The sequence below is a fragment of the Oncorhynchus mykiss genome, chromosome 5 (assembly GCF_013265735.2).
Source record: "Oncorhynchus mykiss isolate Arlee chromosome 5, USDA_OmykA_1.1, whole genome shotgun sequence".
In the NCBI taxonomy this organism is placed as follows: Eukaryota; Metazoa; Chordata; class Actinopteri; order Salmoniformes; family Salmonidae; genus Oncorhynchus; species Oncorhynchus mykiss.
Genome location: NC_048569.1, coordinates 33,721,276 through 33,746,811, shown reverse-complemented (window position 1 = coordinate 33,746,811; position 25,536 = coordinate 33,721,276). Strand labels below are relative to the sequence as shown.

Genomic DNA, 25,536 nt, shown 5'->3' with positions numbered 1-25,536 from the left:
GAGGGAGAGAGCTAGAGTCAGATGCAGTTGACACTGACTGTTTTCACATTTCCAAACTAAAGAGCCTGGTTAACCGTTCAGCATAGAAGTCACATATGATGAAGATATGCCAATTTCCAAGGGCCTTCAGGCTTGCAGAACAAAATGGCCTCCAACTTCACTGGAACAATTTACAAGGTCAGGAGGATAATTGGGAGTTGTGCGATGGAATTAAATTGGTCCGGAGCGGACAATACTTTCCACAAGGTCAATCTGAGAACTGTACTGTAGGCATCAAGGGAAATATGGATGGAATGATCTTGTGCCAGTGTCATATTGAATTAGCATCAAACCAACGCTTCTACAAAGCGATGAGTACTGTCATGACAACTCACAAAGGAATCCGGTGCTATTCAGTGTTTCCTCAGCTAATGCAATAACAAGTAATGTGTTTGAAATAACTGCTAATCCTAGAATGAAATTAAACCAATAAAGTTGAATTGATGGACAGTCCTCTGATGATTCAGTTGGTCCCTCAGTCCAATTTATCATTGCTTCTATATTTGTGATACACCACCTGGATTCGGTCCAACGTAGCAACATTTGAAATTGTGTTTTTTAAATATTTTTTACATTGGATAAAAGTAGAGACTCCAAGCTAGAAAATGGTATAACATACACTGCAGTTGAGGAAAAAATGGGAAAGCAATTCTGCTTTGAAAGTTGATAAACTTGTAACCAACCCACTTTTGAGAAAATGGCCTGTGAATGTTTTGGTACACATATTGGAGAGCTCTTCTTTGTCTACGCCCATTCAGCATCGTTCAGAGTTGTTCTTAAGCCACCGATCTCTTTAGGGATTCACAGTGTAGTAAACAACCAAAGATTGAAAGTAGTAGTAAAAAGTTGTAGTAAAAATACACTTTATCTAGTCCTTGGCCTATATCCTAATCTGACTTTGGTGCAGGTCATGTTGTTCTTCACATTACAGTCTCTTGTAAACACACACTATATCAAATCAAATCTATGTTTATTTGCCACATGCACAGGATACAGAAGGTGTAAATGATACAGTGAAATGGTTACTTGCAGTTTGGAATATTTTCTTTAGACATGTAGCTAGCTAGCTAAACAATGAACCATAATCCCAACTGTAATGCTGTTTTCAAAACAACTGGGACCTCGGAAATCTCAGACTTTCGAGCGGTCAAAACAACTGGGAACTTTAAAAAAAACGAGCTCCGAATGCTCATCCAACTTGGAAATCGTACTCGGGAACTCGGGCCTCTTTCTAGAGCTCAGACTTTCCGACCTGAAGATCACTGACGTCCTGATTTGACCTCGTATTTTTCAGATTTTCCAGTAGTTTTGAACGCGGCAATACTACCATGCATTAATCTGCAGGTAGCTAAAGCTAACCAACTAGATTAAATGTTAGCTAGCTAGCTAACATTATGCTAGCTAACAGTAAGCTTTAACTTGCAAAGAAAACAACTTTCTGGCAAAATTAGAAACGTACAATATCTGAAAATGTAGCTAGACTCTTACCCGTATACATGGATGAACGCTTCTCCCTCTCTGTCATGGATGCCATGGTTACCCTTAGTTTGAAGATGTATTCCGGATGCAGGTGTTTTATACAACAGCCTTCTGTGTGTTATCTTTTTGGACTGTCTGCATTTGGCAATCATCTCTCTGCTTGTATTTGTATCTGCCAAGGCAGCAGCTACTCTTCCACACGGTCCAGCAAAATTAAGGCAGTTAATACAATTTAAAAAACTTTACAATACTTTCACAGACCGTGTGCCCTCAGGCCCCTACTCCACCACTACCACATATATACAGTACAAAATCCATGTGTACATGGATGCTGCAACGTCTGGTTCAATTAAAATGTTTTTACCTAAATCAGAGTTTTCCTCATTATCTGATTCATTTTCAGACCAATCTTAACTCATCTCAAGGCATGTCCAGCCCATCCATTATCTCAGCCAATCATGGGTAGCGGGATGGTTCTTGTTTTTTTAGGTGGCTCAACCAACTAGGCTTGTACTTTTACAATTGTATTCGTATTTACATACGACATACACGTTTGTTATTAAGGCACATGAAAGCTCACATGTTCCAGATGGCATTTTTGCCACAAAAAATATTTATTTTTATTAAAAATATAAACATAAGCCTAGTTTCTTGAAATGGGTCAAATGTTTTCCTCCATCGACTGTAGAGATACTATGTATGACTAAACAACATTTTCAGGGTTAAAAGCCCTAGTCTGGACTAGGGCTGTTATGGTGACTGTATTACTGCCACACCAGCGTACACGAGTCATGACCGCAGTCAAAATCCACATGACCGTTTAGTCACGGTAATTAGGCTTCTCCAAAACTGTGCTCTGATGCTGCTGATGGTCATTAGTAGCCCACCAACTTGTGAACTGCCAGTCACTAATGGCCTGGTACTCAGTGATCTATTGTCCCTCTAATCACTCTGACATCAATGCAAAAGCATGTTGCGCAACCTTTCTATAGGCTAAGCAATTTCGTGAGAAAAGTTTTGATGGCCTCTATTTAAAAGAGGATGATCCCATCAGCTTCTATGGGCTACGACTACTATACACTATATACACAAAAGTATGTGGACACCCCTTCAAATTTTGGGGATTCGGCTATTTCAGCCACACCTGTTGCTGACATGTGTATACAAACAAGCACACAGCCATGCAATCTCCATAGTAGAATGGCCTTCCTGAAGAGCTCATTGACTTACAATGTGGGACCGTCATAGGATGCCACCTTTCCAACAAGTGAGTTCATCAAATTTCTGCCCTGATAGAGAGTCCCTGGTCAACTGTTAGTGTTGTTATTGTGAAGTGGAAACGTCTAAGAGCAACAACGGCTCAGCCGCGAAGTGTTAGGCCAGACAAGCTCACAGCCAAATGTTGAAGCACATTACACATAAAATTTGTCTGTGCTCGGGTGCTACATCCACTACTGAATTCCAACTGCCTATGGAAGCAACATCAGCACAATAACTGTTTGTTGGGAGCTTCATGAAATGAGATTCCATGCAGCCACACAAGGCTGCATGGAAATCACTATGCGATATTCCAAGTGTTGGCTGGAGTGGTGTAAAGCTCGCTGCCATTGGACTCTGGAGCAGTGGAAACGCATTCTCTGGAGTAATGAATCAAGCTTCTTCATCTGGCAGTCCGACAGACAAATCTGGGTTTGGCGGATGCCAGGACAATGCTACCTGCCCCAATGCACATTGCTATACTGTAAAGTTTGGTGGCTGAGGAATAATGGTCTGGGGCTGTTGTTCATGGTTCGGGCTAGACCCCTTAGTTCCATTGAAGGGAAATCTTAAGGCTACAGCATACAGTGACATTTTAGACGATTCTGTGCTTCTAACTTTGTGGTAACAGTTTGGGGAAGGCCCTTTCCTGTTTCAGCATGACAATGCCCCCATGCACAAAGCGAGGTCCATACAGAAATAGTTTGCCGAGATTGGTGTGCAAGAACTTGAATGGCCTGCACAGAGGCCTGACCTCAACCCCATCGAACACCTTTGGGATGATTTGCCAACTGTGAGCCAGGCCTAATCGCCCAACATCAGTGGCCAAACACACTAATGCTTGTGGCTGAATGGAAGCAAGTCCCTGCAGCAATGTTCCAACATCTAGTGGAAAGCCTTCCCAGAAGAGTGGAGGCTGTTAAAGGAAAAAAGGGGGGACCAACTCCATATTAATGCCCATGATTTTGGAATGAGATGTTCAATACTATGTTCAATACTTTAGGTCATTTAGTGTATTTATTTCTCAACTTTCCTAATATTAAGCACATTGCTCGCTTTACAACAGGAATATAGCCTACCTGGCTGGCATGAAAATGAACAGTGGGAAAAGTGTCCTCCATTCGCTATTTAAGTGGATAGATGACATGTATTTTTTGTCCTGCCCCTGTTCCAACAGGTGTATGATAATGGTCCATTCTAAATCAAATCAAATTTAACACATATATTATTTAGTATAAAGTGCCTTGCGAAAGTATTCGGCCCCCTTGAACTTTGCGACCTTTTGCCACATTTCAGGCTTCAAACATAAAGATATAAAACTGTATTTTTTTGTGAAGAATCAACAACAAGTGGGACACAATCATGAAGTGGAACGACATTTATTGGATATTTCAAACTTTTTTAACAAATCAAAAACGGAAAAATTGGGCGTGCAAAATTATTCAGCCCCCCTAAGTTAATACTTTGTAGCGCCACCTTTTGCTGCGATTACAGCTGTAAGTCGCTTGGGGTATGTCTCTATCAGTTTTGCACATCGAGAGACTGAAATTTTTTCCCATTCCTCCTTGCAAAACAGCTCGAGCTCAGTGAGGTTGGATGGAGAGCATTTGTGAACAGCAGTTTTCAGTTCTTTCCACAGATTCTCGATTGGATTCAGGTCTGGACTTTGACTTGGTCATTCTAACACCTGGATATGTTTATTTTTGAACCATTCCATTGTAGATTTTGCTTTATGCTTTGGATCATTGTCTTGTTGGAAGACAAATCTCCGTCCCAGTCTCAGGTCTTTTGCAGACTTCATCAGGTTTTCTTCCAGAATGGTCCTGTATTTGGCTCCATCCATCTTCCCATCAATTTTAACCATCTTCCCTGTCCCTGCTGAAGAAAAGCAGGCCCAAACCATGATGCTGCCACCACCATGTTTGACAGTGGGGAGGGTGTGTTCAGGGTGATGAGCTGTGTTGCTTTTACGCCAAACATAACGTTTTGCATTGTTGCCAAAAAGTTACATTTTGGTTTCATCTGACCAGAGCACCTTCTTCCACATGTTTGGTGTGTCTCCCAGGTGGCTTGTGGCAAACTTTAAACAACACTTTTTATGGATATCTTTAAGAAATGGCTTTCTTCTTGCCACTCTTCCATAAAGGCCAGATTTGTGCAATATACGACTGATTGTTGTCCTATGGACAGAGTCTCCCACCTCAGCTGTAGATCTCTGCAGTTCATCCAGAGTGATCATGGGCATCTTGGCTGCATCTCTGATCAGTCTTCTTCTTGTATGAGCTGAAAGTTTAGAGGGACGGCCAGGTCTTGGTAGATTTGCAGTGGTCTGATACTCCTTCCATTTCAATATTATCGCTTGCACAGTGCTCCTTGGGATGTTTAAAGCTTGGGAAATCTTTTTGTATCCAAATCCGGCTTTAAACTTCTTCACAACAGTATCTCGGACCTGCCTGGTGTGTTCCTTGTTCTTCATGATGCTCTCTGCGCTTTTAACGGACCTGTGAGACTATCACAGTGCAGGTGCATTTATACGGAGACTTGAGTACTCACAGGTGGATTGTATTTATCATCATTAGTCATTTAGGTCAACATTGGATCATTCAGAGATCCTCACTGAACTTCTGGAGAGAGTTTGCTGCACTGAAAGTAAAGGGGCTGAATAATTTTGCACGCCCAATTTTTCAGTTTATGATTTGTTAAAAAAGTTTGAAATATCCAATAAATGTCGTTCCACTTCATGATTGTGTCCCACTTGTTGTTGATTCTTCACAAAAAAATACAGTTTTATATCTTTATGTTTGAAGCCTGAAATGTGGCAAAAGGTCGCAAAGTTCAAGGGGGCCGAATACTTTCGCAAGGCACTGTATGTAAAGACCAGATTAAATTAAGAATAGTCTGATGGGTGACAATATTAGCCTGTCACTTGTGAATGATGTATTATCACTTGTGAATGATGTATTATCACTTGTGAATGATGCCCAGCTTGTGCAGTAAGTCAAGGAACAGCACACGCGTTTTTTTTTGTTTTTTAAAACTTTTTCAAATCATAGTCGCACACATTATGTAGCCTAGCCCATAGACCTATATGTTTTGATAAGGTTTGTATCACAACTAAAGTGGCCAAATACACTCCAAACATAGCCTATAGGCCTAGGAACAGGTTAGAGAGCACATAGCCTACAGAGCACATAGCCTACAGAGCACATAGCCTACAGAGCACATAGTTTACAGAGCACATAGTCTACAGAGCACATGGCCCACAGAGAAGATAGCCTACAGAGCACATAACCTACAGAGCACATGGACCACAGAGAAGATAGCCTACAGAGCACATAGTCTACAGAGCACATAGCCTACAGAGCCTAGTGAAACATGTTTTTATAAGCTTAGTCATTGTGCAATCACGTGAAAAAAAATAGTTTTGACTGGCCACTATTTAATTAAAAGAGGATCCCAGCTTTCTCGTGCTGCTATATTTTTTGCTCAATTCTGAAAAGCAAACACATGAATCCACTTTAAAACATAGTAAACATAGGCTGCGTGTGAGTTCCAAGTTTGGACAAGATCCTTTTCACCATAAAAATGCACCTACATAATTAAGCATTCCATGCATCATCGCATTTGCAGACATACGTAAGACGGCCTACTATTTCTAATGTGATGATGAATAGATTGGATAGTCATCATTTAGGCTAATAATATAACTCAATCACTGTTTGCAAAAAAATACTGTTCAATGCATGACTGAGCGCGTATAGCGTAGAGTAGGCCTGGGCTACATCAGCTACGGTTCTTCTTTCTTTGTATGGGAAAAACGTGGCCTTTCATAAACACATTTCATGCAATTCTACTACACTTTATACGACTGGAGACATTAGCAGAATCTTTTTTAATACGCCAAATAACGGTAGCCTACTCTGCTGACACTGACAAACAGATCAATAAAAACTACGATGTCCATATACTAGACCTACAAGAACGGAAGACATACAATTTGACATCCATCTAAACTGGAGGAGGAAATTATTGTAAAAAAACGAACTTTTAAGTAGCACTGACCCAACCAACAATGATAAATAGTGAATATGTGCAGTGCACACTCACCAGGGATATTTCTGATGCTCTCCTGTGGTGCCAATAAGATAGTCTATACTGTTGTTCGCTCAATTTAGTTGAGAATTTGTCTTTTCATTGTCTTCTCTTTACAGCAATAACCATTTGCTTTCCAAACTGTTTTCCCACGAATGTATTTTGAAATATTGCGATATGCCTGGCTTGGCCTCTCAGAAAACACAGTCGCAACTCAGCAATAATCTGCCCAAATTGCGTACACTGTTTTTCCTTTCGACTGTACAAAAAGATCAAAACAACTTATTATTTCTAAAAGGAGCTAATGATCCTCTGTGGCCAAATGATGCCTTAGTAGCCTTTTAAAAATGATTTCATGTATTTCTGTATAGACAGGAGTAAGCAAATTAAGATATATAATTTTGGCTATTTAATTTACTTTAGGGAAAGTTTAGCTTCCTCTATCCTTATGGGTGTGCTGCCTATGATTGCACATTAAAAACATAACCGCACATAACCTCCATTCGCTATCCGAGTGCATTTTAAATCAAAAATAATTCCACCCATAGGCTATATGTAAAGAGCAGATTAAATGAAGATTAGTCTGATGGGTGAGAATATTATCAAGTGCATGTCAAATTGTGAATGAGAGACTGATGACGGGTGAAGAAACAGAGCAGAGCTCATGCCTTTTATGCAACCTTTTTCAAATCATCATTAGAGTCGCATCATGCAGCCTTACAATGTATTAAAAATCAAAACATAAAGCCTAAAGTTTGTATCACACCTGAGGTTGCATAAATGACTCTAAATGAAGCATATAGGAGGACCTGATTCTTTGTTAACCACTCAACACAGAATGTGAATGTGCACTCTGTCACGCCCTGACCTTAGAGATCCTTATTATTCTCTATGTTTGGTTAGGTCAGGGTGTGACTCGGGTTTTTGGCCATGTGTGTTTCCCAATCAGAGGCAGCTGTCTATCGTTGTCTCTGATTAGGGATCACATATAAGTTGTCATTTTCCTTTTGGGTTTTGTGGGATCTTGTTTTTTCCTGTCTGTACCTGACAGAACTGTGAGCGTTCGTTTTCACTTTGGTTATTTTGTTTGAGTGTTTTTTTGAAAATAAAAATCATGAACACTTTCCACGCTTCGCCTTGGTCTACTCATTCTGCCAACGAGAGCCGTTACACACTCCTTCAGAAATCGTTTGGAGAACATATCCTTTCTATTTTACTCAGCTATGTTCAATTGTATTCTTCATACTATAAAACAATGCTATGGAATTCTAAGCACATTTCATCTGCTAAATGAACTAGTTTAGCCCACAGCCATTTGACGTAGCCAGATCAGGATCTAACATAAGGACAACTCAGAGTGTGCTATTCTGTTCTGAAATAGGCTACATTTTCTTCATATCATGTTTCTTTAGACTTGTCTAAAATAAATCATGGCTTTATTGTGATGGTGTAGGCTATATTAAATGGATTTATTAGGCTTTTTAAAACGTATATGTTCCAATGGTCTGCATCAGCGGCTTGTAGACTAGGGTGAAAGCCAGGAGATGCTAAACGTGTTTATGTTATTTGCATGACAATAAACGTCTGACAAAATGTAATGACTGCCACAGCCCTAGTTTGGACACATCGTTGCTGAAAACAATCTGTTGGAAGCTCGATTTGCTGCTTGATTTGTTGTTTTCTCTCTTCCCACAAACCCCAGGCTCAATTATGAATGTGAAATAATAAACACAGACATGTTCTTCATTAGATCCTGTATGAAACAGTCTGAGACAAAGCCAGAGCTTGACTCCTAGTTGACTCCTGTATCCTAGTCTCCTAGTAGACTCCTGTATCCTAGTCTCCTATTCCACCCACTCCTAGTTACAGACCACAGTTCTTTAAATTTGGTCTGGTTTAATGGTTTTTAAGAGCAGCTTATATATGTTTATTTTAGGTACATATAAGCATTCACTTTAAGAACCATTTAGGGTATGTGGAGTTGTGTGTGTTGTGGGTGCTGTAGTGGCTCATTTTGAGTTTGCTGTGTGTGTGTGTGTGTGTGTGTGTGTGCGTGCGTGCGTGCGTGCGTGCGTGCGTGCGTAGGGTCAGACTGTCTTTGCCGTTTTAAGTTGTATAGACCATGCCACCAGATGCAAATGAAGCCCTCAGCGGCCTTATGGGTAGGTTTAAAATAAATGTGTTGCCCCCCGAGGCATTTCAGTTAGAGGGGCCTCGGGGCCAGTGTGTGAAATCAAACCCCGGTGTTGTGATTTCTTCCTCTCAGAGTAGCCTCCCTCAAACACAGCTGGCCTTCACTGAGGCACATATGGACACAGGAGGTAGACGCATTACCATGCATGTACACTGAATCTGGTTTAGGGGTTCAACTCAATCCCTGTGCTATGTGACTCTGCAACTCTGGACCAGTAATTGGGTAAGATATTTGTCTGGATAAGGACTGCATGTAAACTACATACGTAGGTGCCATTACCCTGTAAGTGCATGGCGAGAAGCAGAACAGCTCAGGTAACTGCTACCTAGAGATGACTTTGGGTAAAAACATATTGGCCTGCCCATTTGGTGTGATTGACGTAGCATGGGTGATGGTAACTGCTCTCCTGGGACTCTCCACATGGCTCCATTGTGTGCCCATTAGGACCATGTCCCCATGATGTCATAGTGCGTGGCTGGTGCCTACACCAGCTCTCATCAAAGACCAGCACAGTGGAGTGGAGCTTTATTACTCCCACACAGGAAGGGGCTGCAGTCCACTCTGCTCTCCCCCACTCCATATATACTATATTATAGCAGTGTGTTTTTCCCCAGTCTCCTAGCGACCCTTACCTAAACAAGATGTACCAAAACGGGTGCATGACATCACCGCAGGCACATTTATACGTTATAAAGAGCATTCTATTTCTTGTAAAACATTTACACCTTTTTTTGCATTAGTATGGCCTCAGCTCCAGAAATACACACAACAGGCTTTGTGTTAAGAGTTGTGGGCCTGTACGTCCCAGTCTTTTTGGAGTGGAACATTGGAGGTTGGACAGATAGAAACAGGAGTATTTGATTCTCCAAATGAAACGGAAAAGCACTCGGTATCTGCCACTGGTTTCAGCTCTAACTGAGGACAGAGGATCCCTTTCCACAAAAATGACAGCCAGACAGCATTGTCTATTGTCATTGGAAGTGTAAAATGGGTTCCAGTCCTGGGTAATCTGTGGTGGCTGTGATAGAGTGATGGCTGTGATGGCTGGTCAGAGGCCCAAACTCAGAACAGGACTGGACAATTTCTTACGGGCAAGACTGTGGTCTTTTTCTCCCCCCAACCTACCTCCCCAAGAAATGTCTCCCAGAACATTCCAGAAAGGGGGTATAATTCCAGAAAAGACTGTAATAATAGAGAAAAAAACACTGAAAGAAAGAAAGACATGGAGAGAAAGAAAGAAAAGGTATCAGTTTCGCCTAAGAGAGGAATGTTCTCCCTTGGGACAATGCAGACGATATTTTAATCTTAAACCATTTGCGGTGCAAAAAGCCGGCTCACTGAATTAGTGTCAGTCTGAGCACAGACATACCAAACTTGGTGTCGCTAAAAAAGACAAAATAAGACCTCAGCTGGAGGTCCAAGGCCACAGTCAGCCACTAAGTTTGCCTTGGTTCTGGTTCTGGTTCTGATCTGCGAGTTGGACTGACTGATAAGATGTGGCTAGTCTTAAGGACGGGCTGATCTTCTACATGTGGTTTGATGGCTAGAATACAAGATGGTTGACAACAACAAAAAAAGCAGTTATTATCCTTTCCCATGACACGTCCCTCTGGGCACTGTATGTATGAATATTAATGTGTGTGTGAGGTAGCGAAGTCTCTAAATTGTGTGCACGTGAGCCTGTGTTTGTGTGTGTCCAGTGTACTGTATGTGTGTGTGGGAGGTCATTGAAGGTGGGGTATCCTGTTGCGGATCCTGGGAGGTTAAATACAAGAGGGCACAGAGAGTGTCAAACTCGTTCCGCCCGACCACTCCTGAAAACCGCCAGTCAGCCGAGTGGTAAGAGCATGAGGCATCTGCCGTCTGACTCAAATCACCTTCCATCAGAGAAGCTGTGCCTCGTGACCGCAGGGCCACACCACCTTTAACCCTCCAACAGCCCTCTCTAACTAACTGTAGACACTCACCACCTACCAGTCATCTCACTAATCTCTCTGTAAACAACTGTAGCCACCACCCTTACCAGTCAGCCACCATCCTCTCTAGTCAGCCAGCTACTAGTCAGATCCAACCCTCACCAATTACCACCTTCCACCCTCACCACCTACCAGCAACTGTCCCTCTACCCAAGATTTTCCAGTTGTAAGTTTCATTGAGTTTATCTCTGACTGAAAGAGGAGGTGAGTGCATGTTGGCGCTGAATCATCCCGGAGAACAAATCACTCAAACCTTCTCTCTTACAGACCTTGAAATGGACACGGATCCGAGCAAAACCAACAGTAGCCGTTGCTACTGTACCAAACATTATATTCACCGCATATTGAAAAGGCACCACCGGGATCGAGTCCACATTGCAGATGAAAGCACAGGAATTAAGAAGCGGAGGAGGAGAGGAGGGTCGCTAGGAGGTGGGGCTTTCTTTCTAGCAATGGAAGAAGAATGCAGAATTTGGTTCTCTCTCGGAAAGTGCCCTTAATCCACACTTAACTCTATTACATATGGGACGCTTTGGTTAGGAGCGCAAAAGCCAGGGAAAACCATTCCAACAACAGCGCATCGCTGACTCCCTATTTAACACAATTATTAGCAAACACAAAAAGGCTGTTACTGCATTTTGGGGAAACGTTTTTAGATTTGGCTTTGAAAGGAAACTGGGCCACAGGAAGCTTTGATGTCTTAATTATGCTTTTTTTCACCACCATAGAAACTGGGGTGCTTATTGATGGAACAGAAGAGAGAGAGGGTAGGACAGAGGGAAGGCGAGAGAGATAGGAGACAGACAGCGAGAGAGAGAGAGAGAGAGAAAAAGAGAACGAGAGAAAAAGAGAACGAGAGAGAATGAATGAATGAACTAATGAAAGTGTAAATCAGAGAGAGAAAGGGAGGAAGGAACCCAATAGCAGGGAAGAGAGAGGGAAGTAGGGTGAGAAAAAGTGGAAGAGAGCAGAATGGGGTGAGAGAGAGTGAAGAGATCAGGTCAGAGAGGGAGAAGAGTGAGGGATAGAGCTTGAGTATCAAACTGTGAAAAATAAAGGGTCATGGAAGAGCCCCCCATGCACCACAGGGCCCAGTACTAGGGACAGTTGATTTACGGTTGTCTGCGGGTTGGTCAGGCAAGTGTGTGTGACCGGCATCTGTGTACTTGCTATTGGGTTCCTTCCTCCTTTTCTCTCTCTGATTTACACTTTCATTAGTAAATTCATTCATTCTCTCTCGTTCTCTTTTTGTCTCTCTCTCTCTATCTCTCTCTCTGTCTCCTATCTCTGTAACATCTGTGATGTGTGTGTGTGTTTGTTATACAGGTATGAGTGTGTGTGTGTGTGTGTATGTGTTTGTGTGGATCTGTGACAGGCCTTACCTGGGGGCTGACACTGGGGCCGTAGCCCATGCCGGGCGAGGACATGGAGTGTGGGCCCATGGGGGAGCTGATGACAGAGAAAGGCGAGCCCAGGCCGTTCATGGGAGAACTCAGGGTGCTGATGGGAGAGTGCAGGGAGCCCGAGGGCCCCATGGAGGACGGGCTGAGCAGGGATGGGTGCATGCCCCGGTGGGACGTGGGAGAGCCCAGGGGAGATGAGGTCACCTGGCCTGATGAATCTACACAGGGAGGAAAGAGAAGAAAATGTTTCAGAATAAGCAGCGTCATTAAGACGTATTTTTGGCATTATCAACATCAGCATCATCAACATTATTTTCAATGTACACTCAATGAGAGCAGTCTGTTATATTAATCATTACCACAACTGTCTAGCGGTATTAACTTGCAGTAAAAGCCTAGAACTTTAGGATCTATTATGTCCCATACATTACACTGGATGTGATGAAAGACACCTTGCATTATAATTGTGGACAGCTGAGTGTAGCCATCTAATGGCTTGGTGCCTGAACATTTCACAATCAATCCCATCTAATCTACTTCAATGGCCATATAGCAGCAATCTGCACAGTCACAGCTTGTTATGCTTCTCCCTGCCCACCTAAACCTCAAGCCTGAGCGGCTCCTTTGGTTGTCTGCAGAGACAGAGCCACAACCCTGACCTTTTCACATAATAGCTGAACTTGAGCTCTGCTCGGCTCGACCGACCGACCGACCGACCGACCCACCCACCCTGAGTGCACAAAACATTATGAACACCTGCTCTTTTCCTGACATAGACTGACCAGGAAAAGTCCAGGTGAAAGCTATCCCACTCTAAAGGTTCTTCACGAGAGAGCCTTCCTTTACTCCCAATATGTTACTCACTGGCCCCTCTCTCTGTGTCCCTCTCTCTGTGTCCCTCTCTGTGTGTCTCTCTCTCCATGTCACTCTCTCTCTGTGTGTCTCTCTCTGTGTGTGTCTCTCTCTCTGTGTGTGTGTGTGTGTCTCTCTCTTGCTCTGTGTGTGTGTGTGTCTCTCTCTCTCTCTGTCTCTCTCTCTCCTGCTCTCTCTGTGTGTGTCTCTCTCTCTGTGTGTTTCGCTCTCTCTCTCTCTGTGCGTGTGTGTCTCTCTGTGTCTCTCTATGTCTCTCTCTGTGTGTGTGTGTGTGTGTGTGTGTGTGTTAATCTCTGTGTGTGTGTCTTAATTCAATTAAAGGCACTTTATTGGCATGGGAAACATGTTAAAAAGCAAGTGAAGTAGATAATAAACACAAGTGAAATAAACAACACAAATGAACAGTAAACATTACACTCACAAAAGTTTCAAAAGAATAAAGACATTTCAAATGTCATATTATGTGCAAATAGTTAAATAAACATAGAGTTGAAGTCGGAAGTTTACATACACTTAGGTTGGAGTCATTAAAACTCGTTTTTCAACCACTCCACAAATGTCTTGTTAACAAATTATAGTTTTGGCAAGTCGGTTACGACATCTACTTTGCGCATGACACAAGTCATTTTTCCAACAATTGTTTACAGACAGATTATTTAACTTATAATTCACTGTATCACAATTCCAGTGGGTCAGAAGTTTACATTCACTAAGTTGACTGTACTTTTAAACAGCTTGGAAAATTCCAGAAAATTATGTCATGGCTTAATTTGAGTCAATTGGAGGTGAACCTGTGGATGTATTTCAAGGTCTACCTTCAAAGAAAGTGCCTCTTTGCTTGACATCATGGGAAAATCAAAAGAAATCAGCCAAGACCTCAGAAAGATAATTGTAGACCTCCACAAGTCTGGTTCATCCTTGGGAGCAATTTCCAAACGCCTGAAGGTACAACGTTCATCTGTACAAACAATAGTACGCAAGTATAAACACCATGGGACCACGCAGCCGTCATACCGCTCAGGAAGGAGACGCGTTCTGTCTCCTAGAGATGAACGTACGTTGGTGCAAAAAGTGCAAATCAATCCCAGAACAACAGCAAAGGACCTTGTGATCATGCTGGAGGAAACAGGTACAAAAGTCTCTATATCCACAGTAAAACGAGTCCTATATCGACATAACCCGAAAGGCTGCTCAGCAAGGAAGAAGCCACTGCTCCAAAACTGCCATAAAAAAGCCAGACTACGGTTTGCAACTGCACATGGGGACAAAGGCCGTACTTTTTGGAGAAATGTCCTCTGGTCTGATGAAACAAAAATAGAACTGTTTGGCCATAATGACCATCGTAATGTTTGGAGGAAAAAGGGGGAGGCTTGCAAGCCGAAAAACACCATCCCGAACGGGAAGCATGGGGGTGGCAGCATCATGTTGTGGGGGTGCTTTGCTGCAGGAAGGGCTGGTGCACTTCACAAAATAGATGGCATCATGGGGCAGGACAATTATGTGAATATACTGAAGCAACATCTCAAGACATCAGTCAGGAAGTTAAAGCTTGGTCGCAAATAGGTCTTCCAAATGGACAATGGCCACAAGCATACTTCCAAAGTTGTAGCAAAATGGCTTTAGGACAACAAAGTCAAGGTATTGGAGTGGCCATCATAAAACCCTGACCTCAATCCTATAGAAATTTGTGGGCAGAACTGAAAAAGCATGTGCGAGCAAGAAGGCCTACAAACCTGACTCAGTTACACCAGCTCTGTCAGGAGGAATGGGCCAAAATTCACCCAACTTATTGTGGGAAGCTTGTGGAAGGCTACCTGAAACGTTTGACTCAAGTTAAACAATTTAAAGACAATGCTACCGAATACTAATTGAGTGTATGTAAACATCTGACCCACTGGGAATGTAATAATTTTCTCTACTATTATTCTGACATTTCACGTTCTTAAAATAAAGTGCTGATCCTAACTAACCTAAAACAGGGAATTTATACTAGGATTTAAATGTGTTTGGCTGAGGTGTATGTAAACTTCCAACTTCAACTGTAAATATGGGTTGGATTTACAATGTTGTTTGTTCTTCAATGGTTGCCTTTTTTTCTTGTGGAAACAGGTCACCAATCTTGCTGCTGTGATGGCACACCCAGTTTATATGGGAGTTTATCAAAATTTGATTTGTTTTAGAATTCTTTGTGGATCTGTGTAATCTGAGGGAAATACTGTATGTGTCTCTAATATGGTCATACTGTCACGACTTCTGCCGAAGTCGGCTCCTCTCCTTGTTCGGGCGGCGTTCGGCGATCGACGTCACCAGCTTTCTAGCCATCGCCACTCCATTTTTCATATGTCCATTTGTTTTGTCTTGTTCCATACATACCTGGTTTTCATTCCCCAATAAAACTACATGTATTTAGTCCTCTGTTCCCCATCATGTCTGTGTGTGTAATTGTTCATTGTTAGCGGTGTATGTTCACGCGCGATACTTTTATAATTTATGTTCCGTGTTTTTGGGCACTTAAGTCATTTTTTGTGCCTATTGTTGAACGGAAAAAAAGTGTGCCTGTTTACTCTACTCTGCTCTCCTGCACCTGACTTCGCCTCCCTTACACAGCCTTAACACATACATTTGGCAGGAGATTAGGAAGTGCAGCTCAGTTTCCACCTCATTTTGTGGGCAGTGTGCACATAGCCTGTCTTCTTTTGAGAGCCAGGTCTGCCTACGGCGTCGTTTCTCAATAGCAAGGCTATGCTCACTGAGTCAAAAGCATAGTCAAAGCTTTCCTTAAGTTTAAGTCAGTCACAGTGGTCATTAATGTGTCAAGTAATTATCTTTTTTATTTTTTCATGATTTGTTTGGGTCTAATTGTGTTGCTGTCCTGGGGATCTGTGAGTTCTGTTTGTGTTTGTGAACAGAGCCCCAGGACCAGCTTGCTTAGGGGACTCTCCTCTAGGTTCATCTCTTTGTAGGTGATGGTTTTGTTATGGAATGTTTGGGAATCGCTTCCTTTTAGGTGTTTGTAGAATTGAACATCTCTTTTCTGTATTTTGCTAATTAGTGGGTATTGGCCTAATTCTGCTCTGCATGCATTATTTGGTGTTTTACGTTGTACACGGGGGATATTTTTGCAGAATTCTGCATGCAGAGTCTCAATTTGGTGTTTGTCCCATTTTGTGAATTCTTGGATGGTGAGCGGACCCCAGACCTCACAACCATAAAGGGCAATGGGTTCTATAAATGATTAAAGTATTTTTAGCCAGATCCTAATTGGTATGTCAAATTTTATGTTCCTTTTGTTTGGAATAGAAGGCCCTTCTTCCCTGGTCTTTCAGCTCATTCACAACTTTGTGGAAGTTACCTGTAGTGATGATCTTTAGGCCCGAGCTATGCATCGTTTTTTGTGTGCTCTATGGCAATGGTATCTAGATGAAATTTGTATTTGTGGTCCTGGCGACTGGACCTTTTTTGGACAACCATAATTTATTATTTTTGCTGTCAGGCCTCAGGTCTCGCAGAATCTGTGCAAAAGATCTAGGTGCTGCTGTAGGCCCTCCTTGGTTGGCGACAGAAGCACCAGATCATCAGCAAACAGTAGACATTTGACTTCAGTTCTAGTAGGGTGAGGCCGGGTGCTGAAAACTGTTCTAGTGCCCTCGTCAATTCGTTGATATATATGTTGAAGAAGGTTGGGCTTAAGCTGCATCCCTGTCTCATGCTACGGCCCTGTGGAAAGAAATGTGTGTTTTTTGCCAATTTTAACCGCACACTTGTTGTTTGTCTACATAGATTTTATAATGTCCTATGTTTTTTCCCCAACACCACTTGCCATCAATTTGTATGCCAAATTGAGTCAAAAGATTTTTGGAAATCAACAAAGCATGAGAAGACTTTGCCTTTGTTTTGGTTTGTTTCTTTGTCAATTAGGGTGTGCACAGTGAATACATGGTCTGTCGTATGGTAATTTGGTAAAAAGACAATCAGACATTTGCTCAGTACGTTGTTTTCACTGAGGAAATGTATGCGTCTGCTGTTAATGATAATGCAGAGTATTTTCCCAAGGTTGCTGTTGATGCATATCCCATGGTATTTATTGGGGTCAAATTTGTCAATTTTATAGATTGGGGTGATCAGTCCTTGGTTCCAAATATTGGGGATGACATTAGAGTTTAAGTATAGCCAATTGGGATTTGTGGTCTGTAAATTTTATCATTTCATTGAGGATACCATCAACACCACAGACCTTTTTGGGTTGGAGGATTTGTATTTTGTTCTGTAGTTCATTCAGTGTAATTAGAGAATCCATCTCTCCGTCTCTCTCTCTCTCTCACACTGTCTCTCTCTCTCTCGCCCCCTCTCACGCTGCATATCTCTTTCTCTCAAATCTTATTTCCGTTCTCTCATTCTCTCTCTTCCTTTCTCCTTCATGCCTCTTCCTCTGCTACCTACTTTGTCAAGGTGGCTAACAACATAAGCTGGCTTTCAGTGCACCTTCAATAAGAACTTGTCCTCAGATTTCCACAAACAAATGTGTTTGTGACACTCCAATTTCCATGCTGGAGACCTGGAGGCATTATGCAGTGATTGAGAGCAGGTCTCATCCATCCTGCCATGTTTCATAAGGGGCTGAATTCCTCCGTTTTATGCACAGCAAAATAAAACTGATGGATTGCTCAGTAGGTGACAGTTGAGAATAACAACCAGTCCAGTTGGGAGCGTTCTCCAGCAGAGCTTTGTCTCACTGACGTCACAGGCCGGTGTGTGTGTGTATGTGTGTGTGTATTGTAGTTACTTCCTCAGTGACAGGGGGACATGGTGGGGAGGCTTTGTGCCCCTTGGTCTCTCCTGATCAGCAGGCTTCCTAGCAGCAGCCAGGTTGTCTGCTCAGCCAAACACTTCCCCTGCGTCCTGCTCTCTTCACGAGCACTTCCTGCAAACACGCCACTACCTCACAGTCACACGCACACAGGCTGGGAGGGAGGGGCGGCCCTATCCACTCCCAAATAAACACAAAGCCATTTAATGAATGGCCAACTACATCTATATCAGTTCTAGAATGAATCCTCGGACTGAAGATGTTCAAGTGTTTCCGTCCTCATAGTTACATTTTCTTCCTAAAATAAAATCAGCCCAATTCCTAAAAAAGCTCTGCCTGAGCCAGCAATTCCCCAAATCCATCCTCCAATTGGGTTTTAATTCAGGGAGATAAAGCAGGCTGTGGTATTAGGGCTGCCAGTCTGTCATTGTGGGGCTTCGGCGGAGGGGGGGGGGGGGTTGCAGGCTAGCTGACAGAGATAGGAGAAGAGGCCCAGGTTGAGGCAGGCAGGCAGGCATGCAGGCCCACCCTCAGGTTGATGTGAGAGAGCCTTTTTCTCTCTCTCTGGCTGTCATCAGGGGACCAGGGCTCATTGAAGAGACCAGCGCAGGAGGACTAAAGAACATGACTGTATGGCTGCTGAGTGCTGACCATGCCTTGCATCAGGTCGATTCTGTGTTTAGTCCTAAGTGTATGACTCCATTTAGTTTAGTTAACCTAATTTATTATAAATGGTTACATTGTGCTGTGTGTGTGTGTGTGGGGGGGGGGGGGGGGGGGGAGCAGGATTACAGATGGATGAAGCGGGCTCTGGCTCTAATCGCACAGCTGGTGGGAGAGGGGACAGCCAGAGGGGGGGGGGGGGGGGGGGGGTTTCCTACGACAACTGCAGTCTCTGACACCATGATTGCAGAGTGACACTGCTGAGCTGACCACTTTCATACTCCTCTTAAAAGACAGCAGGAAGAATCAAATCAATATATATGGTGCTTCTGCCCTGCTACTACTGGGTCTATTGAACCTGTATCAGCTAAGACTACCTGCAGCTCCTCCCAGCTCTACTAGCCCTCTACTAGCAGCTCACTATGCTTTCATTCCAGCTCCTGTTGTCTTTCACACTCTCGTTTTTGTCCCGACCTGTTGGGCTAGAAAGTGAAACATGTTTTACATGCCCTCTAAGGAAACAGGGCAAGCTCCAGCAACTGTTTGTACTACCTGCACCACGCATAAATATGCTCGCAAGATTAGATAAGAGAGTGTAAAAGAAAGCTGGAGATGAGGGAGGGAGTGGGGTGGAAACGGTGGCAGCATCCAAAACATGTGTGGCAGGCGTCCAGGTCCCCTCTGTGCCAATACAAAAGGTTGACTCATGTTTTGATGGGGAATAAAAGTGTTTGAGTTCTCTTGTTCTGAGAGGCTTTCAGCCTTGCCTGCCTGTCCCAGGCAGTTGATTGGCCCACGCTGCTGGGCACACAAAAGCACAACTGACAGATACAAATGAGCAAATTAGGGCCCATCTCAAAGGCAGGCGCCGGCAGAGTTCAACACTAAACCCTCCACACGGGCAGGACTCTCCCTTGTGCTTTCCCTCTTCCTCCCTCCCTACGTATATGTGATGTCTTTGTAGAAACCAACCAAGTCCTCTCCTTCAGCTGATGTGTAACTGCATTATTTTTTTTATAGAATGTGATAGGAGCTGAGACGGAAGATGTTGGTGGCTCTCAGTATTCTCATTCTGTAACAGGAGGCCTGACACTATACAAGAGTCGGACTGGGAGCAGGCTGGGAAGGGGAGTGGGGTGGGGGGTGTCCCAGAGATAAACGGAGGGGGGGGGGGGGGGGGGGGGGGGGGATGTCAGGGGAGCACACCCCCAGAGACATGAAGGAAGGGAGGGAGGGAAGGAGAGCCTCCTTAGAAGCATGGCCCGGGACCTCACACAGCAGTGGAAGACTGCCAGAGACCTGACTGCATGACTAATGTCTGCACTTGAAAATAAATTGGGTTTGTTTATTAACTCTCCTCTCTCTCTCTCTCTCTCTCTCTCTCTCTCTCTCTCTCTCTCTCTCTCTCTCTCTCTCTCTCTCTCTCTCTCTCTCTCTCTCTCTCTCTCTCTCTCTCTCTCTCTCTCTCTCTCTCTCTCTCTCTCTCTCTCTCTCTCTCTCTCTCTCTCTCTCTCTCTCTCTCTCTCTCTCTCTCTGTGTGTGTGTGTGTTCTGGATGGTTGAGAGTACAACTGAGCCACAGAAGGTTGACGTTTAGTTTATCTCTATGGAACAGTTACATCATCATCATGCATGGAGAACAAAGCCACTTTGCATTCCTCTGAGGCAGAGAGCATAATAAAACCAAGCCCAAACCATCCTCATTGGATCACAAGCCCATTCTTACAAAGCCGAGTCTGTGCTCCAAGAGTTCTGTGAAGAGACACTCAATAGGTTGGATCCTGTTGGTCTGTACTGGTGTTTAAACATAGGGCTGTTGTTCAGTTTCAAAAGACCAGGGATTATTAGTTTCAACACAGGGGACCGGTGAGTCAGTAACTGACGACTCGCTTGGCCGTGTGCTTTCAGAGCTGTGTGTGTTGGTGGCAGAGATGGAATCTAGGATGGGATCTTAAGGCACCAAAAGACCATCAGCGCTGTGTTAAAGTGCCTCTGCCACAACCAGGTGGTCCTGCATTACGAATAAGAACACCCCCGAACCAGACTCAAACAGAGAGAACCTAGGGAACACAGAGTCTGTTCCCAGCGCCTCTCTCATCTCTCTCCCCAACTGCCCTCCTACATAATTCAACTAGCCAGCGTCACCGAGGAGGATTTGGTTGGAGGATGTGGGGGAGAGAGGGGGGATGAAGTGAAAAGAGAGTCTCTGAAATCCCTGAACTACACAGACGTCTAGTTTCCATGATGCAATCCTCCTTCCTGCAGTCCCAGGATGACTCAACGTCAGTGCCCACCACACGCCCCTCTCTCCAGTCACTTCACGCTGACATTGAAATACATACAGCAAATGCTGACCCATAGACCTCTCTAGAGCCATAACAATGTCATAAAGACATCTCCAAGAAGCATAAGACTGGTGTGGAGACAAGCCGTGGAGCCGTGTGCCACCTTTGCAGGGTTCAGTCTCAGACCCTATGCACAATGGCTTTTCCATGCTGCGCTCTTGGCAGCGGCCCACTCCAGAAATGATGCCATTGCTGAGAAACAGTCCAGGAAAAAAGCGATAATTTTACAGATTTTCACAGCCTCGTTCTCAGCCCCGACACCAACAGGAGCCATGTTAAAGCTTCCATCCTCCTGGTGAATCACTCACACGTTGTCCACCATCATTACAGTGGCTAGGCTAATAAACCAGCGCTGGAGTTTGGGCTTTCTTATTGACGCAATCCTTGTGCCGTCACATCCCTCTTAAAAGCTCCACGCAAAATGTATTATTCACAGAGATGTTTGGAGGTAGGATGAATGTAGGAGAGGCAGCCCTGTGCAGGCAGCTGCAGCAGTGAGGATGAAACACTTGCCCAACAGACCCACGCCGCCGTTGCATAAACCCAAGGCCCAAAAATATAACTTCATTTGGAGTGCTTTACCTACTTTACTCTGATTCAGCAGAGAAATGGTAAGAAACGACTTCTGGTTTTGTGTCTGCCACAGATAGGGGAATCCAGGATGCTTGGCCAGAATAGTGCCAGACCACCATATTCTCCTGAGTGACAATATCATACGATCCCCCTCGCACTCTTTATCAATAACTGAACGACTGCAGTGCTGGGGGCGGCAGGGTAGCCTAGTGGTTAGAGCATTGGTCTAATAACAGGAAGGCTTGCAAGTTCAAACCCCCGAGCTGACAAGGTACAAATAATTTGTTCTGCCCCTGAACAGGCAGTTAACCCACTGTTCCTAGGCCTTCATTGAAAATAAGAATTTGTTCTTAACTGACTTGCCTAGTTAAATAAAGGTAAAATATGTTTTTTTTCTGAATTTCTCAATGCAGGATAAATTGTGTGTGTGAAGGTGTTTACTCATTCATCAAGGAGACTCTTTCTCTGGGTTTGTAGAAACAGGCTAATCTGGTCCACACAGTTTTAACAGTCAGAGTAAATATTACAGCCTGGTGTGTTTACTGTGTGGCAGGGGGGAGCTGGGAAGACAGGACAGGGGGGCTAAGGTCCAGCCAACAGGGGAAGTAAGCCTACCCACTGGGCACACACTGGTTGAATCAGCGTTGTTTCCTGTGCCCAGTGGGTAGCCATGGAGGAGGATCACCTGACGAGGCATGGCAAAACTCCAAGAACAGACTCTCTCCATTCATCTGTCAACTCACAAAGAGCAGTTAGACATAGTGTGGGGTGTTATGGTAAGGACCCTGGGCATAAGAGGCTCTTATTCACATCTAGACCTCCCTCAAAAACACCTGTACAATATAATAATCAACAAAAATAGTACTGGTCAAGAGTGTTGGGACCGAGAGTAGAATACAACTCCATGAGAGAAAGATACTACTCCATGAGAGTAGGATGCAACTCCATGAGAGTAGGACACAACTCCATGAGAGTAGGATACAACCTCACCACACTGGGCGGTAGGTGTGGGTGGGGGGTGACCTCACCACACTGGGGGGTAGGTGTGGGTGGGGGGGTGACCTCACCACACTGGGGGGTGGGTGTGGGTGGGGGGGTGACCTCACCACACTGGGGGGTAGGTGTGGGTGGGGGCCTCACCACACTGGGGGGTAGGGGTGGGTGGGGGCCTCACCACACTGGGGGGTAGGGGTGGGTCGGGGCCTCACCACACTGGGGGGTAGGTGTGGGTGGGGGCCTCACCACACTGGGGGGTAGGGGTGGGTGGGGGCCTCACCACACTGGGGGGTATTGGTGGTTGGGAGCCTCACCACACTGGGGGGTAGGGGTGGGTGGGGGAATCACCACACTGGGGGGTAGGGGTGGTTGGGAGCTCAGGATGAGGGCCATTGTTTTCTCCGGCAGTCATGACGAGACAAGATGCGATCCGACAGCAGAACGGCAACTGTTGTGGGAGACTCCGGGAAGCCTAAATAAAGGTATTATTCTCCTCTCCTCAACTCTGCTTTTACTGTCTGACAAGGCCCCTATCCCATCTGCAAACCAACATGTACTGTGAGAAAAAGAAAGACACGACAAAAAACTTCAATGCTGGATAAGTGGCTGAAAGGAACTCAAATAGGCCACACATACCATCTCTGTATGTGGGCCGCTAACGACCATCATTTGATACGGAATGTTGACATAACCTCAGTCTTTTTTCCCCCCGCTTACACAAGCGACATCATTAATGATTTAACTCTCTCCCTCCCTCCCGTTCCTCTCCTCATGGTTGTTCTGTCAGTGGGATGAAAGAGTATTTCCTCTGGCTGTGAGAGAGCGAGCAGAGCGGCCTGGTTGACTCTGAAGTGGCTGGAGAGGTGATGGAGGCGCGGTTAGCCACGGCTAAGTGCCAGATAAACTGCAGATTACCGGTGCCATCGCTAACGGTGGCCTTGCTGCCAACACTGTGATCCACTGATATGGTCTAATTGTTCTCTTTAACTCCGAGGTGATATGCTGTCTCGCCCTGTGAGCCAGCGCCACCCACCCTCTCAGCCAGCCAGCCCCACCAGCAGCAGCGCTAGCTGGGGAACAAAATAGCAGATGCTGCTCAGAGCAGAGCAGAGTTGGGCCAGGCCAGGCAACACTACACTCTCCATCCAGTGTGCCTGGCTGCCACAGGGGCTGATCTCTTCTGGAGAGCTCTCTCTTCAGTGACATTGATTTAGAGGAGTTTGGAGAGAAGCCAAAAGGCAGGGAGTTTGATGGATGGATGCGATTCTCTGAATGACCCCGGCACAAAATTGATAAAAACAGCATGCATTAGTAGATGGGCTTGTGGACAATGCAAATGCTCAGTTGCATGTAGCATGACGGTGTTCCTGACATCTCTATCATATCACTGCTCCTATCTCCATGGCTAGTCACACACTCCTATCGTCTTCATGGCCAGACTGATACACGGCCAGAAGTTGAAATCCAGAAAGGTGGGCTCTGATGGGCAGCTCAGCCACACACAAACACACACACTCCATTTTAGTCCAAATCCATCTTAGTATTTACCTGCTTGTCAGAGAACTCCATTACAGCCAACTCTCATAGCTCCCCAAGTCCCTTTGAGCCTTTCAGCTGCAGCAATGAGCCCTTTGTGTGACAGCCTGAGAATAACACTCATCAAGCTGCGGCAGCACATGCTTACTTCTACATCAGAGAGAGAGAGAGAGAGAGAGAGAGAGGTAGAGAGAGAGAGAGAGAGAGAGAGAGAGGTAGAGAGAGAGAGAGAGGTAGAGAGAGAGAGAGAGGTAGAGAGACAGAGAGAGAGAGAGAGGCAGCATCCCCGGCCCCCAAGCTCTGCCACTCTCCTCTCCTCCGGAGCTGTGTCTGTCTGACAATGGTGGGGTTGATCAGAGCGGGAGCGAGACAGGACATGGAAAGGTAATTACTGAAGCAGGACAACCTGTGGAGTCCTCCCTGGAGAAGATGACTACATCTGCTGCCGCCCGGCCGCTCGGCCATCCTTAACTCCTCTGGCTCTCTGAAGCCTCATTACTTTGTCAGCGGCAGTGCGGCGCTACGTTAAAATGGCGTTAACAGCTAGCGCTAGGTAAGAAGCCCTGCTCTTACACAAAACAGAGCAGCTCCGGATGGGGCTCAGGCTCTGAGAGAAAAACAGCGTTTGGAGTCTGTAGATGGAACATTACGTCTGAGCCGTGAGAGCCTGTAATCGGCTCCGCCGTGGATCACCTGCTATTATTAGGAAGACAGTCCAGCTTATTTTTTGTATTACAGGTTTGCTTTAATCAGGAGGACACGGCACATCTCTGATTACAGCACTGTAGGTTTCTCAACATTGCAGGGACTATTTGTGTGTTCTCTGTAATATGGTTTTTAGTAACCACGGTGAATAGAGGCATTCAGGAAGCTATGATTCAATGCTGAGCTTCCGCTTTTGTTTGCCCTTTGAAATTGGATGCAAGAACTGGAGCTCAAATCACAGCTGCTCCTTATCTACCCGTCTCGTTGCCAAAACAAACACGCACACAGCTTGATATCAAAAAGCAACAGGCTAGATGTAGATTATAACTAAGGGCTTGTAAGTAAGCATTTCACTGTAAGGTCTACACCTGTTGTATTCGGCGCATGTGACAAAGGCAATTTGATTTGATTTGAACTACAATTTACAAATGGTTCAGAACTGCCAGTCACATTCATTCTCACTTTCAATGGTCATCATAAAATATGTCATTATGAGCAGCTATGTAGACTGAGGCCCCAGTAGGGTGGGCTGCAGAAGTCTTGGCCTGAGGAGCTGAGTTGTGCGTCACCCTGCAGGGTAGCTGGGGACCAGCAGCCCC

General features: G+C 44.7%; 1 protein-coding gene across 5 annotated transcripts in view; it reads right to left on the bottom strand.

Annotated features, from left to right (window-relative positions):
• The window catches only part of LOC100136128 (retinoic acid receptor RXR-alpha-A), a 159,227-nt gene that overhangs the window by 52,903 nt on the left and 80,788 nt on the right, over positions 1-25,536 (bottom strand). For all 5 annotated transcript variants that reach the window (XM_036977326.1, XM_036977328.1, XM_036977327.1 and 2 more), the window contains exon 3: positions 12,420-12,658. In XM_036977326.1, the coding sequence (XP_036833221.1) occupies positions 12,420-12,658 (239 nt within the window). The remainder of the gene's footprint in view (positions 1-12,419; positions 12,659-25,536) is intronic.